Genomic DNA, 18482 nt, shown 5'->3' on the forward strand with positions numbered 1-18482 from the left:
GGCACGAGGCCCCCCAGCCCCGCCCCCCGCCATCCCCCCTCCAGCCAAGAAAGAGCCAGCCCTTGCTTCCGGCTCTCAGCTCCTGCCATTTCACTTGGGTGACTCGGTGCAGCTCTATAAAAAGGCAGCCGGCAAAGGCCCATGTGGAGCTGGCTGCCTCCTGCAAAGGTGCATGAGTGTGGCTTGGTAGGGGCAGAGAAGGATGGGGTTAGATGGGGGGCTGGCAGTGCCTAGCTTTGGGGAAGGGGCAGGGCTTGGGTGGGTGGCTCATGGGCAGCTGGCCCGGGCAGCACTGGATCTTGGTTGGCTGGCTCCGGAAGTGCTGGGGCTTGGGCAGGCGGCTTGGGCGGCTGGCCCCAGCGGTCCTGGGCTCCGGTGGGAGGCTCTGGTGGCAGGCCCTTGGCTGACAGGTGGGTGGTTCGGGCGACTGGTGGATGGGTGGCTGGCCCCGGCAGCATGGGCACTCGGGCGGGCGGCCAGCTTGGGATGCACCAGGCACTCACAAGGTGGGGCGTGTGCCGTTAGCCTGGATGGTCCACAGATGGTCTCCTACGATTTCCCAACTTGTGAAGAAAATGCAGAATTGTTGTTCACATTAAATTCATTTGTTTCTGATGTTAAATTACGTTTTTATTAAATTTTGGGGCCAAGAAAAAATATTTGTGCTCGTTTTTAATTTTTAAATAACATTTTTGCATTGAGATTTTGTGTTTATTTTAAATTACGGATTGAATTTTTTGTTGCAAGCGGGGCTGGATGATGGTAAAGAAGAGGTGGTGGGGGTGAGAGTTTCTCAAAAATCAAAAAGGGGGCCTGATGCCGAGAAGTTTGGGATGTGGTGGGGGAGGGGTCCTGTGAATTTCAGGGGGTGAAGAGGGGGGTTTGGGGTGCAGTGGGGGAGGGGAGAGGGTCTCTGGGGCGCAGTGGAGGAAGCGTGCTGGGGGTTTCGGGGTGCGGTGTGGGAGGGAAAATGTGGGGGAGGGGTGAGGGTCTCTGGGGTACCGTGGAGGAAGCGTGCTGGGGGTTTCGGGGTGCGGAGGGGCAACCTGGAGGACCATCTCCGGATCCAACAGACGCGCTCCGCTGCTGAGGGTGCGTCTGGCCCTTTAAGGGCCGGCGCGGAGGTCGGGCCGAATCCCGTCCCGGCTGAGCCTGATTGGCAGGCGGGCGCTCCAATCAGAAGCGGGGATGCCCGCAGCGGGCGGTAGTTGGGGGCCGAGGGGCCCGGCGGCGGGGAGGTTTACGCTCCCCTCCCCCAGCATGGAGCCGGCCGCGAGCGCGGGGCCTCGCGCAGGTGAGAGAGCGGCGGGGGGGAGGGAGGTGGGGTGCGGCGCGCGGCTGCGTGACATCATGCACAGCCCTGGGGGGGGCGGGGGGCAGGGTCCGGGGGTGGGGGCAGCCTGGGGGTCAAGCAAGGTCTCAGAGGTGGGGGCAACCTGGGGGCAGGGCCCAGGGATGGGAACAGGAGGGAGCAGCCTGGGGGGGCAGGGGCCCAGGTATAGGAGCAGGAGAGAGGCAGGGGCCCGGGGTGGGGGCAGGGTCCCATGGGTGGGGGCAGGGGCTCGGGGTGGGGACAGACAGGTTGGGGGCAAGGTACTGGGGTGGGGGGCAGGTTCCTGGGGATGGTGATAGGTAGGACGAGGGGCACTGGTGGAGGGGGGGAAGGTGGAGGCCTGGCAGGCAGATGGGGGGCAGGGGCAGGGGGCCCAGAGGCCCAGGGTGCACTGGCTGGCTGTGACTTGGCTGTGGAGCGCCTGAGGTCCAGCGCTGGGGCTGCTCCCTGGCCTGAGCCTATGTCCCTTGGAGTCACCATATCCAGACAGGCAGGAGCAGGGCCCCCTGCTCCATAGTGAGCTCAGGGTCTCCTCCACAAGCAGCAAGGCTTGGCACGTGTACCCCGTGCTTCGGAGGCATAACCGGCAAAATGGCTGAGATCATTCCTCAGTCCCCTTTCCCCGCAGTGGCAGCAAGCCCGGGGCGTTGCTCTCGCTCGCTCTTCTGTCGGAGTTGTAGGAAGTTTTTTTTCCCTGAGCTTTCTTTGGATGAAGACCTCGCCTGGATTTTGGCCTGTGTTAGTGATTGGAGTTTTGTTTCCCTCTCTGTTTCTGCTAATTTTAAAAGCAAAACAAAAAAGTTCCTTTCTGTTTTGCCCCCGCCTGCAGACGGGCAGGCTTTGAGCTACGCTGCCTCTCCATTTTTCTGATGGACTCGCCCTGTTCACTGGCAGCCCCAGCCAGTCTTTTTGTCCCATGGAAATGCAACCCCCGGCCTGTGCTGCTCTTCATGAACATGAAACTCTGACACCTGCCCCCGTCTGACACCTGCCTCAAGTTTTGCCTCCTGGAGAAATCCATGTGGATCATCTCTGTTCCAGGAGAGAGCGTGTCTTCCTCTAGATCAGACCAGGCTCCCTCAAAGTTGTCCTCTGCTGGTGCCTTCCCAGCTGATTAGCAGACCACACACAGCTGGGAGCATGTGCTTCTACTGGTGACACACATCTGTGCGTGCCTGCATGCACACAACCATCTGTTCTGCACACGGGTGTCAAAAATTAGAGGGAACGTTGTCTGGTTTCAAATACAGTGCCCAGGGACAGGAGAAGGTGGAGCACACAGGCAGACCCGGATCCAGGAGCTATGCAGCATCCTCTCGTAAGGGCCTTTAGACAAACGCCAGCCCTCCAAGGAGAAGACCTCTAAGCCCTCTACATTTACGAAGGCTAATGAACCTACTTTGGTATGAGTTCGGCCCTGGAGAAACGTGTCCCAGTACCAAACTTCTCCCCATCTGTGAGACTAGTACTGATGTCAGGAGCACAGCTGTGAATGGAACCTGTGGGCTGCATGTTAGAGGAACCAATACTGACCACGTTCCAGGTACCACCGTCTTCATTGGCACTGACGTGTGCTCCCCTCATGCCACCAAAATCACTGTACACGCTGGTACGTATCACTGAGGCTATTTCCTCATCATCCCTCTCTCTAGGGCACTCATTCTCACTGATCTCTAGCAGAGAACCCTTCCCTCGGAGGGACAGGGGAAAATCCTGTATCATGACCGAGAGGTTCGTTCCGACAATGATTGGCCAACTATAACTACCAGCTATCAGTACCCAGATGATGTGCCACCATGGAATTCCTGTGGACCCCCATTCCCTGCTTCCTGGAGCTGTTCTTGCCATCCTAGGAGGAGAATAAAGTCCAGCCTTGCATCTGCAACCTGCTCACCCTCACGTGGCTTGGGGGAACAGGGGCAGGGTATCCCCTGTTTGTGTCCCGATGAAGCTGCCCCATCTGCCCACGTCAGCTGGGCTTTCCAGGGTTGCAGAGAGCCTGGATACAGAAACCTCTGTGTTAGAGGAAAGGGCATGTAGGCTGTATGACGAGCTGTGCTCAGCTATACCCACCTAAATCACCCTTCTCATTAACAGGGATATCTTAGAACTCACAGAGTCGCTCCTCGAAATGCTTTCCACCGTTCCCCACCCACAGCCAAACGAGCAGAAAGACTCCAAGAGTTGCTGCAAAACAGTTTTAGACAATATGCGCCCAGTGCAGTAACCCAGGCGCAGCTAATCTGTCCCTTCAGTGAGGAGAGGCGAAGCTAAACCAGCATGCTGGCGATTACCTTAAATTTTAGACTGTGTGATGGAAAAAGCCCAGAAATTTGGCAGGAACAGTCATAGAATATAAATAATAGAGTAACCATATGAATAATGTAAAGTAACATCAAATAATTGCTCAGCAAAATGAACTTCAAACGATCATCACAATGAAAGAAGCTTTTTAACCATACGCTGTTTAACCACCAGAGGGAATCAACTCCTCCTGTCCCTGGCTGCAATGCCCAGTTTCACAGATGTCCCATCGTGTCCTCTCCCTGGTGGTGCTCCATTACTGCTGTGCTCCGATTACTGCGTCTCTTTCCAGCAGGTGCGCCTGTGAACAACAGCCCCGCATCTCTTCCCAAGCACCCAAACTGTATCTCTAGTTCAGCGTCTCATTGGTCACCTCAGTGGCCATACGCTGCGCGCCCTTGGGCCAGGGCTTCTTACGTGGTGCCCTTCAGAGCCCAGGTTCTTCTCCCCAGTTTCCTCAGCAAAGCCCGTTTTTCTTGAACTGCCTTTTCACTGCCAATTTGATGGCAAATCTGAGCCGCCTCTGCAGCTTGAGCTGCTCTCTCGTTGTCTCTCCCTCTCTCCCCCCGGGACAGCGCCTGTGTCGTATCTGCAGGCCCTAGCGTTACCCTTGTTGATCGAAGCTGCAGCAGGTGCTAGCAGCAAGCCTAGGACTGTTACACTAGGCTCACGGGTAGATCTGCCATTCACGAATGATCAGAAGACAAAGTAGCCTCCAAGAGGAGGATCCAGAAGAACTAGATCTTTTCAGGAGGAAGGCGCATAGCTCTTCATCACTCCATAGTGCCACCTGCCAAGGCTTCTTGGCTAATCTTTTAAGTCCTTTATTGGTTCAGGTACAGTGAATGTGATGAGAAGGGAGTGCCCGTCCCTCCTTTTTATAGTTTGTCCCTCTCTTCAGAATCATTTCCAGCTGGGCACCAGGAGAGAGAGTCTGTGAGGAAGGATGTTCCCTGCTGCTTTTTGCTCTCCTGTTTGAGCTTCCTTTGTTTCCCTTCCTGCTTGCTGGCTCTGTTTACTGCTTAAATGCAAATTGATCAGCACACACATTCCTTTTGTTTAGGACAAACAAGTTTCCCAACTTCTATTTGGGCAGGGCTGTGGGGTTTGGAGCATCTGTTGTTAACTCCAGACAGTGGAATATTATAACCTCTGTTTGCCAGTAGCTGGGAATGAACAACAGAAGCTGGATCACTTTATGATTACTTGTTCTCTTTGTTCCCTGTGGAGCATCTGGCACTGGCCACTATCAGAACGCAAGATCCTGGGCTGCGTTGTCTTTGGGTCTGGCCCAGTTTGATCATTCTTATGTTCCTGCAGTCATATGCAGTATTGCCACACTCATATTCCAAAACAATTCAGACCAGCCAGTTGTGAGTTCTCAAATGGTACCTTCCAAGGCATACTGTGTACAAAGTTTATTACAGGTTGAACCTCTCTCATCTGGCTACACCCATAATCTGGCATGATTTTGGTTAGTTGAACAACCACTTGTCATGGGTGTGGCCAAGTTTTCTACGCTCCCGGAAAGTTTGTTAACAGCCCCCAGTCCTGGCTCTCAGCATTCTGTGCTGTTACTTAGCTATAGTTTACACTTAAATGTCTTCTAAGAGCCCACTAAGCAGTGAAAGTTTTGTCAATATTGTCTAGCACGTTACCCTTGTGTGGTCCAGCAAATTCTCTCATCTGGCACTGGTCAGGTCCCAAGGGTGTCGGATGAGAGAGGTTCAAGCTGTACAGTAGTATGTAGTGTGTGAATATGGGGGTACGCTCTGTCACACCTTTACATTGGCTAGAAGCATCAGCCAACCCCTGTTCTCACAACTTTCCCTCCTCGCACAACCTGTCACAAGGATCAGGCAAAGCTGAGGCCACGTATGCAGTTTATTCCCAACGTGATCTCAAAATTTCATCTGAATTAGTCTGTCGGCTTAGTGTGTCCTTTCTCAACCCCCATCTGCAGATGCTTCTGAGGACCTCTCATATGACAGTGACAGAAAAGAACCATCCCTCTCTGGTGGTTTGAGAGGGCAGGCTGTTTCGTCCCAGCGGTTATCCAAATGGATCATGTGGGTGCCCGGCAATGTATTGCCAGATGGCTGATGGGCATCTCCATCCTGTCATTAGTATGCACTCCAGAGCACAGGGGACATCATCTGGTGGTTTGCTTGTATCTGAAATCTGCAAAGCAATGGCACGTGTTAACCAGCTGAGCTTTGCTAAATGCTCTGCTCCTGTTGTAGCTGGAGGTCAGATGCTAAAGGACGTTGGGACAGTGTTACAGTCAGCCAGCTACCCACAGACGGAGCCTCACTGTTACAATGGTCATTTACCCTCCAGTAACTGGCTCTCTCCGGTGTTATCAGTGAGTATCCCATGACCCACCCTCTGCTCCTGCTTGTTTGGAGCACGCAGCCTACAGGATTCTGACTTGGCAAGGGAGCTAAGAGATGACCACAGCCTTGCCATGCTTTATGGAGCTCTCCTACAGGAGTGTAAGGAAGTGCACAGCCCATTGCACAGTCCTGGTGCACACAGCTGTGTAAGTCTCATCTTGTGCACTAATACACCTCAATCCACATTGATGACAACACCTCAAAGACCCACAGTTACTGTACGGTAAGGAATGCTCCGCTGCCCCTTCTGGGTCGTATGTTGCCTTCTGTTTGTCCTCCCCCTACCCTGTATCTCCTCCCCGAGGAAGGGTTGAGCAATTCACCCCTATGGTGTAAACCAGGGGTCAGCAACCTTTCCGAGGCAGGGGGCCGAAATGTGACCTTTTGAGCTCTTTGCATGGTCTGAGTGCCTGTGATACTTTTTTAAAGTCACTAATGGTCCTACTTACAACAGCTTCATTAATAAACAAAGAAAGAGGCAGAGCTTTACCGCTTAGATGGTGGTTGGTGGCAGGGCTGAGCTCCCGGCCTCATGTGCTGCTCTTGGCATGTGTACCGGGAGTTGCTGACCCCTGGTGTAAACTCTTACGGTTAGCGATTTGTAGGTTGCACACCATTCCCAAATGTTTGTCTCTCTCAAGCCCAGGGAATGACGTGCGTCTGCATTCTCTTTGTCTTGCAGATCAGAGTAGGGTGGGGGCTGTCTGTGCGGAGGCCGGGCGAGCTCAGAAAGGCGCCGAGGCGGTGGAATCTCTCGTAGCATTAAAAGAAAAGTTCAGCGTGACTGATTCCCAGGGTTCTGGCAAAGAGGATCCCTCTGGGAGCCAGAACAGGACACAGGGGGAGGCTGTTGGAAAGAGACTGAATAAATCTGACTGGGGCCAGCCAAAGAGCCAACCAAGAGAGAAGCCCCACCAGTGTCCTCAATGCGGGAAACGATTTGGGCACAGCTCCCACCTGATCACCCACTGGCGAGTCCACACCGGTGAGACGCCCCACCAGTGCGCCGAGTGCGGCAAGAGCTTCAAGCACCGCTCCTCCCTCAACACGCACCGGCGCCTGCACACGGGCGAGCGGCCGCATCGGTGTGCCGAGTGCGGCAAGAGCTTCCGGCACAGCTCCCACCTGAGCACGCACCGGCGCACGCACACGGGCGAGAAACCCCATGAGTGCGCCGAGTGCGGGCGGCGCTTCCGGCACAGCTCCTCCCTCAACACACACAGACGGGTGCACATGGGGGAGAAACCCCATCAATGCGCCGAGTGCGGGAGGAGATTCCGGCAGAGCTCACACCTGATCACCCACCAGCGCATCCACACCGGAGAGAGACCCTATCGGTGTGTCCAGTGCGGAAAAACTTTTGCCGGCCACTCGGCTTTCGCCACCCACCAGTGGATCCACACGGGAGAAAAGTCCCACGCCTGCACCGAGTGCGGGAAGCAGTTCCGGCACAGCTCCTCCCTCCGCGCCCACCGCAGGGTGCACACTGGAGAGAAACCCCATCAGTGTGCTGAGTGCGGGCGGCGCTTCCGGCAGAACTCCCATCTGATCGCACACCGGAGGGTCCACCTCGGGGAGAGCCCCTTCCGCTGTCCGGGGTGCGGGAAAGGGTTCCGGCATGGCACAGACCTCATTCGACACTGCAGGAAGGTGAGTCCCCGAGCTCCCAGGGCAGGAGTGGGACACAGGGACGCTGGCATTGCCCAAGGTATGATCAACAGCCGTGTCCCCTCCGTTCTCCAGTCTGAGGTGATTTTTAGACTCCTGCTCTGCCCCCACTGATCCTGCAGCCTATAAATTACTCCCAGTTATTGTGTATTGGTATGTCTACACTACAGAGTTATTCCAGAGTTGCTGTTAGAAAATAAGATATTCCAGAATAAGATGTCCACGCTGCATGGAAGCCCCAAAATAAGCAAAACTTATTCTGAAATAGTGTCTCCACACACAATAGACCCTATTTCAAATTAGAGCCTCTGGAAGCATTATAGCTTATTTCAAAATAGCTCCTGTTCTCTGTCTACACAGCCCCTATTCCGAAACTATTTTGGAATAGGCACTATTCCTCGTGGAATAAGGTTTAGCAAATTCGAAATAAGCCATCCGCTATTTTGAATTTGTTTTGAAATAGTGGTTGCGTTGTGTAGACGCTCGCAAAGTTATTTCAAGATAGCGGGTCTTATTCCGAAATAACTGCTGTGTTGACACACCCTATGAGTGCTGGGCACAGCCACTTTTGAATTAAACTGCAGAGCAATGCCAGTGAACTCCCAGTCCCAGACTTTCCCCTGAAATGGGCCTCTTGTGTTGCTCAGCCATCACCTGGGCAATGCAAGCTCTGGCAAGCTGTCATTTTATTAACAGAAAATGGTGTGCCCCGGCTCTGTTATACCAATCTGAACGCACTGTTTTAGCTAAAACAATGAATAAGTTTATAAACTGCAAAATGGTTTTAAGGGAATATAAAAATGAGGCATGAACGTCTGAATCAGTTACAAGAAAATAAAAGCGCAACTAATCGCTGATTAAACAAGTGAGAGCAAATTTTAAGCAAAGTCTCTCTTGCTATATGTTACTGCAGTCTTGCTGGCTGAATTTCTTTGTTAGGATCTCTCTCCAAGTCCAATGTGGCTTCGTTTGTTCTTCAGGCATGGTAGATGCTGTGAGTAGAGAAAAGGGGAAGAATAATTTGGGGATCTTTGCTCTGCCTTCTTATAGTTCTTTCTCTTCTTTGAGAATCATCTTCAGAAAGTCTTGTGTGGATGAGAACCCCAGCTGTTTGTTACAATGTATATTTTTCCCACACACCCTCTTTTCTGCCAAAGCATAGCCAATTAACCAGGGGACAATCTATGATCTGTTTGATTATGTTGACTCCTGGCTGAGGTGTCCGCTGGAGAACTGGGTTGTGACTGCTTCCCAGACTTGGAACGTCTCTTAGTAATATCATATAGTAAAATATTATAGCTTTATGTCACACGTTTTACCAGGACAATAACTGTCAGCAAATTATGAGTTTTCAAATACTTCACATGACACACATTTTGTACATGGATACAAAATTGGTCACAGTCCTCTGAAAAGGGTAACCGTAGCAGTACAGACTGTCATTCATTCTCTTTCTCCTTGCCGCCCCCTTTCCAGTGGTACAGTTTGTTCCTTCCCTTTAGGGATTGTGTACATGCAAATGTAAATCCAGAATAAAGTCGAGTATGACTTTAAAGGGAGTAGCTATTCCGGATTAAGGCAGTGTGTGGATGCTCTTATTCTGGAATAAATGGGGTTTATTCCAAGTTAGTTTGATCCAAATGTGGCTTGAGGCATGTTTATTCTGGAGCAGTTCTCCGTGGGGACAAGCCGTAAGGAAGGCTGCTTTCTTTGTTGCAGGAGGACTGTTTCTCTGCCTGTCTAATCCAATCCCAAGAATAAATATGTAAAACCAAACCAGGGTTTGGACACGGCTAGAATCTTCCTGCCTCTGGGCATGAACTGCCCTTTAACTATTGGGCTAAGTCTAAGCTGCTATCAGTGGCTATCTGCCAGGCTAGAGGCAGCCCCCAATGCCTTGACTCTAAGGCCAGAGCCCCCAAACCGTCACTGCTTCCTGCCTTTTCCCTCTCAGCAGAAAGCAAAGCCATGTTGGCGTCAGCAGGAGCACACACTGTGCAAGCCCCTGCGGCTCCGTGTGTGGACGAGGAGGCCCAGGAACCTGCTCAGGCATTGAGGTGGAAGGGGCTTTGTTGTTGCAGGTGCCGGTGGCGTTCGTGGACGTAGCTGTGCATTTCACGGCGGCGGAGTGGGCCCTTCTGGGCAAGAGGCAGCGGGAGCTCTACCGAGACACGATGCTGGAGAACTATGGGAACGTGGCCTCTCTGGGTAAGGGCCGTGCTTCTCCACGTGTGTTAGAAGCAGGGGGTCTGGGAGGTTTGACCTGGCTGGGGTCTGAACCTGTTGACTGCCCCTTGAACAGGGATTTCCACTCTCAAGCCTGACTTCATCTCCCGCCTGGAGCGAGGGGAGGAGCCCTGTGTCCCAGCTGCCCAGGACCTGGAGATCCTGAGAGGCGCCTGCACAGGTGAGGGACGGCATGGGGGGAGTGCAGCCCCTCCGAACCCACCGGCGTGGGAAATGGAACTTTGGGAGTGTGGGAAAGCGGTAGGAGCCCCCCCAGTCTGTTCGGCCTATTGCGTGCGCTTTGCTCAGGCAGGTCTCGGCTGGAGATGGGCAGCATTTGTCTTGGCTCTCGGCGGCTGCTTTCCGCCTTGGGGGATTCAGCCGCCGAGTTCGGCAGAAAGGCTCTTAGAGATGCTGGTTATAAAGAGAGAGCACTTGCCCTGTCACCTGCCCTCCCTAGCCATCTTCTCCCATCTCCAGATGGGCACTGGGCATTCGGCTCTGTGGTTAGTTCCCTGGGAGCTGCGGTTATCAGTGACGCTCCTGTGTGTGGTTCCTAAGGTCCCCTGTTTCCCACCCCCAGGGGATGGCTTGTGCCCAGACGGCCTCTTTGTCCCAGATGATGACGGGATTGTGTCTCCAGCTGGAGAATCCTCCCCTGTGAATCCCGACTGGAAAAAACACAAAGCAGCGGGCACCTTCTGGAGCTGCGCAGAGAGAAAGCCCGTCCGTGCCCTGATCGTGGGGAATGGCACTGTAGATGTTGCCCCGGAGATACCTCCCCGGATAAAAACCAGCAGGGCTGCGTCCTCTGGGCCCCCGGGGCCCTGTCCCACCAGACGTGTTCTGCATCGCATGCCGCTCGAGGCATGGGGGAGTCAGCCATGAGGTGTGGGCTCAGGGAGAGGGAGCACGTTCCTGGGGTGATTAATTGTTTGGGGGGGGTCATGTAATGGGGGGCATCGTGGTGGGAATCAGAGAAGGATTCCTGGCTCCACCACTGGCCTTCTGGGTGATCTTGGGCAAGTCATTGCCCTGATCTCTGCCACAGTTTCCCCGTCAGTAAAATGGAGATAATGTTACTGACCTTGTTAAAACACTTCTGAGGTTTGGAGATGGAGAGCGCTAGCTAACAGCTGGGTCGTCTTATTATTATTAGTAAGGAGCAGCTTATTGATCGTTGCTAAGGGGCAGGTGATCAGGAGTGGATTATATTTGTCATTTGCCAACAGAATAATGTCCAAACCGGTATCATCATATCTGCAGTTGCTGCTTCAAAAGGGCCAGTTTTGCAAAGCTGAAAACAGTTATGAGCCAAGTGAGCTGGGAGAAAGGATTTAATGAGGGAATTATGAATGGTATTTGGGAGTTGGGTAAGAACATTGTACGAGATGCCCCTCTAGGAAAAAAAAATTCCCCAAGCAAGGAGGAAGGCTACACAGGTGAAGGAAGAAAAAGACTTAGTTAGAGGAGAATTGAAAGCAGCTATTAAAAAAAAATAGTGTGTGACATAAGGGGAAAAATATAAATCAGATGCTAAAAACTGTAGAAAATAGCTAACGGGAGCAAAACGACACAAGGAGCTTATCTATTGACAGCAGAGTTAAGAACAAATGAACACATGTTAAGAATATTCGGAACAAAAGGAAGACAAACTCTGGTATTTGTCCATTGTTAGGTGGAAATGGCAGAGCTGATGACAATAACCTAGAAAAGGCGGGGGTGTTCAATAAGTATTTCAGTTCTGCATTTGGGAAAAAGCCCGATAATGTACTCGTGCTGTAGGATGGAGAGAAATGCTCTCTATTCCAACAGTGACTAAGGAGGATGTTAACAGCATCTACTTTTAAAGCGGCAGATTCAGATAACTTGCATCAAAGAGTTTTAAAAGAGCTGGTCAAGGAGTTTGCTCACCCATTAATCTGATATTTGGTAAATCTTAATACACCTGGGGCGTTCCAGAAGGCTGGAAGAAGCCTAATGTTGTGCCAGTATTTTAAAAGAGTAAATAGGAGAAGCTGGGTAACTGTATATCTGTCATATTGACATTGATCCCAGGCTAAATAATGGGATGGTAGATATGTGACTTGATTAATAAAGAATTAAAGGAGAATAATATAATGAATGCCCATCAACATGGGTTATAAAAACAGATCCTCTCAAAATAACTTGATGCCTTTATACATAAGGTGCATAGCACTGAGGGAGCATACTTAAGAGCTTTTTGAGGCATTTGACTTGTGAACACAACTTTTTGATGAAGAAATTAGAACAGTACCAAATTAACATCGTGGCTGACGGATTAAAAACTAGCTGATGTCTCCATATGCAATTGTCAATGAAATCATCATTGGTGAGTCTGTTTCCAGGGGGTCCTGCAGGGGTCAGTCCTGGGCCCTACGCTATTTAACATAGCAAGGACGTGGAAGGAGGCGAAAAAAAGTCACTGATCGAGTTTTCAGACGATACAAATGGTGGTGGAATGGTAAATAACAAAGAGGACAAGTCACCAACTCAGTGGTCTGGATTGTGGGGTGAAATAGGAAGGCGCAAGCAAACAACATGCCTTTTAACGGGGCCAAATGGCCACACGCTTACTGGCTGGAGAAAGCAATGACTCCAAAAGAGACTCGGTAACCGTCACGGTGAATCGGCTGAACGGCAGCGGCCGGTGTGATGCTGTGGCCAAAGAGCTCGTGTGATTTTTGGATGTATAAACAGGAGATCCTTGAGTAGCAGCAGAGAGGGGATTTCGCTTCTGTAGTTGACACTGGTGTGACTGCTGCTGGGGTCCTGGACCCAGTTCAGGAGACCATAGAATACTTGGGAGATGGCCAAGGGATATGGCAGTTCCCTGTAACCGGCACTTCTTAAATCAAGCCCTGCTGTGCATTATTTTGTTGTCCGTGGGCAGATGTGTCTGTCCTCAGTCCTGGGGTGCAAATGCGTTTAGCCCACCCAGTCAGTAAAGGGGAGCACACTGGGGCCCTACACCCAGCTGGCGGCATTCGCGCAACTCTCATTTTGGCCACTGGGGCCGGAGAGAAGGCGTGAGACATGGTGACAGCTTCTCACCCTGCCCAGGCACCGGTGGCGTTCCATGGTGCGGACATCACAAGGTGGCCACTGGCTTGACGGAGCAGGGACGGCAGATGCAAGTTACAAGAGCCATGCAATCCCCTCCTGCTCCTGTCGGTTCTGGGGCAGGGACATGAGCAGGGAAGGGTGGGAACACTTAGCGTGCAGCCCTAGGGTGACCAGATATTTCCTGGGGTGGGGGCAACGGCAACCGGTTAGAGACGAAGAACCAAAATAGCTGGGACTAGAGAGTGAGCAGCCATGTGTTACGTGTTTTTTTTCACAGCAAACTCTTTCCTAGCCGGCAGCCCTGGGATGGGGAGGTTGCCAGATATTCAAATATTCTGGATAATAGAAAGGTAGACCTAGAATCATAGAATATTAGGACTGGAAGGGACCCTGAGAGGCCATCGAGTCCAGCCCCCTGCCCTCATGGCAGGACCAAGTACTGTCTAGACCATCCCTGATAGACATCTGTCTAACCTGTTCATAATAATATCTCCAGTGATGGAGATTCCACAACCTCCCTTGGCAATTTATTCCAGTGTTTGACCACCCTGACAGTTAGGAACTTTTTCCTAATGTCCAACCTAAACCTCCCTTGCTGCAGTTTAAGTCCATTGCCTCTTGTTCTCTCCTCAAGTTTTCTCCCTCCTCTTTATGACACCCTTTTAGATACCTGAAAACCGCTATCATGTCCCCCCTCAATCTTCTCTTTTCCAAACTAAACAAGCCCAGTTCTTTCAACCTTTCTTCATAGGTCACGTTCTTTAGACCTTTAATCATTCTTGTCGCTCTTTTCTGGACCCTCTCTAATTTCTCTACATCTTTCTTGAACTAGACAGAGTGAAATGGAGGAAACCTGTAGATGGCTTATGCCCCACTCGGAGCACGAGGGGTTAAGAAGAAGAAGATACCTAGCAATGCATAACACTAAAGAAAGACAAGATTAGATATTAAGAAACAAAAATGTAGGCAGAGTTCTTCATTTCCCAACAACAGTCGTATTGGACACTGTAAACTTGTCCTCTATTGGTGAGATGTATTTGTTTCGACTTTCACTATACTGTACTTACGGAAAATGTAACTAAAATTTACCTATGGTTCAAATGCCGGTTCTTTGGGAGTGCTGGGTAATAGACTGCTGGATATGAAAGAGTTAGTTGTATTTATCTATCTCATGTATGTCAATGGATAGATAAAAATAAATATGTAATATGTAGCTCAGTACCCTCCCCCCTCCCCCAGAGCCAGGCAACCCCAGCTCCCTGCCCTCCCCAAGCTCTAACCTAATACCTGGACTCACCAGAGCTGCCGCCACAGCCATGCGCTTCTCCCTCCGGGTGCTGGGCAGTGAGCAGTCTGGGTGCACGGCTCCAAGCAGGAGCCACGTTTCCTTGGTCAAGGAGCCACCTGCGGCTCGAGAGCTGAGGAGGCGGGGGCTTGCTGAGGCCATGTGAGGGACTTGCTCCACCCAGGATGCAGGGAGGCCTTGCCCATCCTGCCACGGGTTGCCGTGGCCGTGATGTAAGCTGGCGCCCCGCAAGGCTGCAGGTGGCGGCTGGTCGGTTTGGGGTGGCAAGCCAGCTGTGGGTGTCGTGGCGATGGAGGCTGGGGAGGAGATTGTGCCTGGTGTGCTCAGGGGCCTCGCCGTACTGGCTGGCTTGGAGCTGATGGCCTTCCTGAGCGGTGCAGGGGCCTTTGCTGGCTGTCCCATTCCCAGCCCAGCCTGGCACAGGGAATAGCACTGCCAGAAAGGAACCTGCTTCCTTGTTACATAGCTTTGGAGCAACCAGACAGGGAAGGGACGGGACACACCAGCCAAACACATGGTACCGGATGCTCTGCAAATCTTGTCTAAACCAGTTCAGGGGCTTTGGTTCCTCCCCCCATGTTGTGGCCATTGATGGGGTGTTGTGGGGGTAGCCAGGCCCATCTTCTTCTGACCTGGTTTAGGAAGCTGAGCCCAGATGAGAGCACCTGGCAGCAGAAAGCTCAGGTCACGCTGGAGCAGTTGCCAGCTGGTGAGTGGGCAAACATGGGGCAGGCAGAAGTCAAGCCAGGGCTGCCTACAAACTATGGCTGTAGTATCCTGCTTGTTGCCAGAGGGTTGGGAGGGATGGCACGTCCCAGTCCCCCCTGTGGGCTAGTTGCTCCAGCAGGAGGGAAGTGGGGAGATGCCTTGCCCAGTCCTGGTCGGTCTGGCAAGAGGGGAGGAGGAAGGCAAAGGGGGCCTGTTTTTAGTGGTTTCTTGGACTAGCGTGCCTCAGTTTCCCCTGTGTGTTTACCCAAAAGCCCAGGGGGTGGGACAGAGGTGTGTGATGGCTGCAGAGACCCCTACCAGGCAGATGTGGCTGTCGCTGGGGCATAGACCAGAGCCAACACTCAAGCCTGGCACCTGATGGGGGCCTGGGGAGCTGCTGGCCTGGGAGGAGACAAAGGACGGAGGAGGTGGTGGGAGTGACTGAGGCTGGGCTGCTGGACGGGGCCGTGGCTGGGACTCTGGCAGGAGGTCTGGGGTGCCGGATCCCCCCAGGACGGGCTTTGCTGTAATGTCCTGAACGCTGTGCTGGGCGGTTCTGCTCTGCGCCGGGTTCCCAACCTCTGAGCCCTGCCGGGGAACCTGCTGGCTACGGGGCAATGTGCAGCTTCCCCAGCTGTCCCTAGGAGGGGCTCCCTGCGGAGAGCCCAGGGTGTGATCGGGGTGCTGAGTGCTACAAGGTCAGAACCAGGCAGAGTGAGCCCTGGGGCCGTGCAGAAGTAGTGTCCTGGCTGCCATCATTCAGAGCAATGCCGGGGCCCTGGACCTGGGCCCCCATGACAGAAGGATGAAGGAGAAGCTGTGGGGGCTGGGAGTAGAGCTCTCAGCCAGCCTCTGTTGCCCAGGACTGGTCTTAGCAACTACAGAAGCAGCAGCATTTGAGGCTGCCAGTGCCCAGCACAGAACTGGGAACACTCGCTCGGCTAGGGCAGCACCAGCCAATCAGCTCCCTGCTTTAAGGAAGTTTTTGTCAGCAAATTTCCCTGCTGCTTGGGGCGAGCGGCCTGCAGCTCTTTTCCGGACGCAGCCGCGGTGGGGTCTGGGGCGAGGGTTGGAGCAGAGAGGAAGGGGAGCTGGCCACATCTTGGTGCCAGTTGTGTTGGTCGTGTGCTGTGTCACAGAGTGGGGGTTCCCCATGCCTTGTTCCCCCCCCCCCACACAGATGCAGTTCCCACTCAGGAGGGAGAACAGACAGGTTATTAAGTGACAGGGACGCAGCGCAGAACAGACTTGTCAGCTCAGAAGCAGAGAGTGGAATCTATCTTGGGGAGGGGGTGCCGAGGGGGCCCCAGACCAGGCTCTGGCCGCCTTCCTCCCTCTGCCACCAGATGAGACTGCCCCACTCAAGAGCCCAGTTCCAGTTCTACCCAGCCAGGCCCCTCCTCCCGCCTTTGTCCTGTTTCCTGGGGATGAAAGGGGGTCACCTGGTTGCCTAGGTTACAAGGCATGTGAACTCATTGGGTACCTGCAAGCAGTCATCACACGGAAACCCCCACCACCAGCTATGCACTGCTGCTGTGCCTAGGGAAACTGAGGCACCCACCTCATGTTACCACAGGATAGTAAGAAACGTGCAACCCACTCAGGGGAATAAATCCCCTTACCCGCCCCCTTTCATCACATGCTGGTGAGTCCAAAGTTCTCCTGTGCTGAGAACGGGGACCCCACATCTCCCTACACAGTGGCCATGTCTACACCCAGTGCAGCCCACTTCCAGCGTCTGGCCCTGCGAGTGGTGTGGCTGCAAGGGGCTGGCTAAGCAAGGGCAGGTTGGGGGGGCCGCTGTGCTGCAGGGAGCTGTGATGTGGCTGTGATTGTGCACAGGCTAAACGGGGCTGGCCTAACCCCAGGCTCTATATCCAACGACCCCCATCCCAGCACCTGCACAGGTCGTCGGAGTGACCCTGTGTCCTAGGCACCTGTGCATGGCCGGTGGGAACCGAGTGGCTCTTCATGTTCTGCTTCATGCACTTGGGACTTCTTGAGGGCCCAGCTCTGGGCCTGTCTGTGCGCCGGTCTCTCAGCTTGTCTCTTCTCACCCACACATGGCCAGGCTGCTAGGTTGGAGCTGTTTGTGAGCATGGGGTGACATCGTGTGGCGAGGCTCAGCAAGTGGGTTGGGAGCCAAGGCAGGCCCTGCGGCGGGTCCGAAAGCTCCTTGCAGAACGGTCTCACCCTGGGAAAATCCGGTCTGTTCCAGACTCAAGGCTCGTGTGAAAACATGTCCATCTCGGTACATTTTGTTAAGAAAACCAACCCTAATAAAGGGCTCCGGTGGCAACGTCTCAGAAGGGAACATTCCAGGTTGTGTTTTGCAATGAGGTTTTGTTTTAAAATCAATAGTGGGGGGGGGGGGGGTTAAATGGATTTTTAAAAAAGTCAAAATCCAAATGACTGTCATTAATTGACGCCAGATAGTTCTTTACATTTCATTAGGTGGGAAATTTCCAGGGCTTTTCAGTTTTACTTTTGTTTTTTTAAGCCCAAAACCAAATTTCCAACGTCAGGATTTCCCTGCCAACTCCCGCTAGCTCGGTAGGACCCGGGTTTTCTGCTGTGGGAACAGTGTGGCAGAGTTCCCAGGGGAGGTGCGGTCCTTCGAGTTCCTTTTGAAGTTGTCTATCTTCCTCTGGAGCCGCTGTGTCTTACTGTTCTCTTGTGAGTGTTGGTCGTGGGGCACTTGCTGCTCTGGGATGCATGGGGGGAGTATTTGGCAGGCTGGTAGATATTTTTTTGATTGCCACTGTGGCTTGAATGGCCTGGATGCTCTGAGGGCACAGAGCTGCAGCGGGAGGGAAAAATCCAAGCTGGTTCTCAAAACTCACTACTTAGAAGGACAAATTCACCACGGGCACAAAACTTCCCCATGAAAGAGCTAGATATGTTCACAGGGGACAGGTCCATTGATGGCTGGGAGCAAGGATAGGTGGGAAGGATGTCCCTGTAGCCTCTGTTTGTCAGAAGCTGGGAATGGGCGATGGGGGATGGATCACTTGATGGTTACTGGGTCTGTTCTCTCCCTCTGGGGCACCTGGCATTGGCCACTGTGGGCAAACAGGATTCTGGGCTAGATGGACCCGTGGTCTGACCCAGTCTGGCTGTTCATGCGATGGCAATTGGAGGTGCGCGTCACCCCTGCTGCTCCCCCAGCTGCCCTAGGGGAAGGCAGGCACTGAGCTCCCCAAGATGGACTATCCCACCTGCCCATCCTAAAGATGCCCCCAGGGCAGCCCAGACCCTTGGCTAACATGCAAAGAATAGGAGTAGGGCTGAGGGGGGTGGATTACGAGGGGCGGGGGCCACGTCTCTCAGCCACTCCCTGAGTCTCGGGTGAGGCCGTGGGATGCCAGCTCGCCCGGTGGGGCGGAAGGGGCTTTCCCAGAGACTGGACGCGCAGCCCTGGGCCCGAAGCAGCTGCAGCAACACCCCACAGGTG

The 18482-nt window shown here is 53.1% G+C and overlaps 1 protein-coding gene across 4 annotated transcripts; it reads left to right on the plus strand.

Moving 5' to 3' along the window:
- The first annotated feature begins 1234 nt into the window (after positions 1 to 1234).
- LOC142024617 (uncharacterized) lies at positions 1235 to 17332 on the plus strand. Of its 4 annotated transcripts, none has more exons than XM_075016756.1 (5): positions 1235 to 1294; positions 6716 to 7683; positions 9783 to 9909; positions 10004 to 10108; positions 17100 to 17332. In XM_075016756.1, the coding sequence occupies exons 1-5, from the start codon at positions 1261 to 1263 to the stop codon at positions 17105 to 17107; spliced, it is 1242 nt and encodes a 413-aa protein (XP_074872857.1). In that variant the 5' UTR covers positions 1235 to 1260; the 3' UTR covers positions 17108 to 17332. The 4 variants fall into 4 exon arrangements, with proteins under 4 accessions (XP_074872857.1, XP_074872855.1, XP_074872856.1 ...); XM_075016754.1 differs by lacking the exon at positions 17100 to 17332 and adding an exon at positions 10511 to 16009; XM_075016755.1 differs by lacking the exon at positions 17100 to 17332 and adding an exon at positions 13847 to 16009.
- The last annotated feature ends 1150 nt before the right edge of the window (positions 17333 to 18482 follow it).

This window comes from Carettochelys insculpta, chromosome 22, assembly GCF_033958435.1.
Source record: "Carettochelys insculpta isolate YL-2023 chromosome 22, ASM3395843v1, whole genome shotgun sequence".
NCBI lineage: Eukaryota > Metazoa > Chordata > Testudines > Carettochelyidae > Carettochelys > Carettochelys insculpta.

Bases quoted from the DNA above. Each gene is read 5' to 3' on its own strand.
- LOC142024617 (XM_075016754.1), top strand. From the start codon at position 1,261: ATGGAGCCGGCCGCGAGCGCGGGGCCTCGCGCAG. The intron at 1,295-6,715 runs GTGAGAGAGCGG...TTTGTCTTGCAG, and splicing joins GAGCGCGGGGCCTCGCGCAG to ATCAGAGTAGGGTGGGGGCT. The intron at 7,684-9,782 runs GTGAGTCCCCGA...TTGTTGTTGCAG, and splicing joins TCATTCGACACTGCAGGAAG to GTGCCGGTGGCGTTCGTGGA.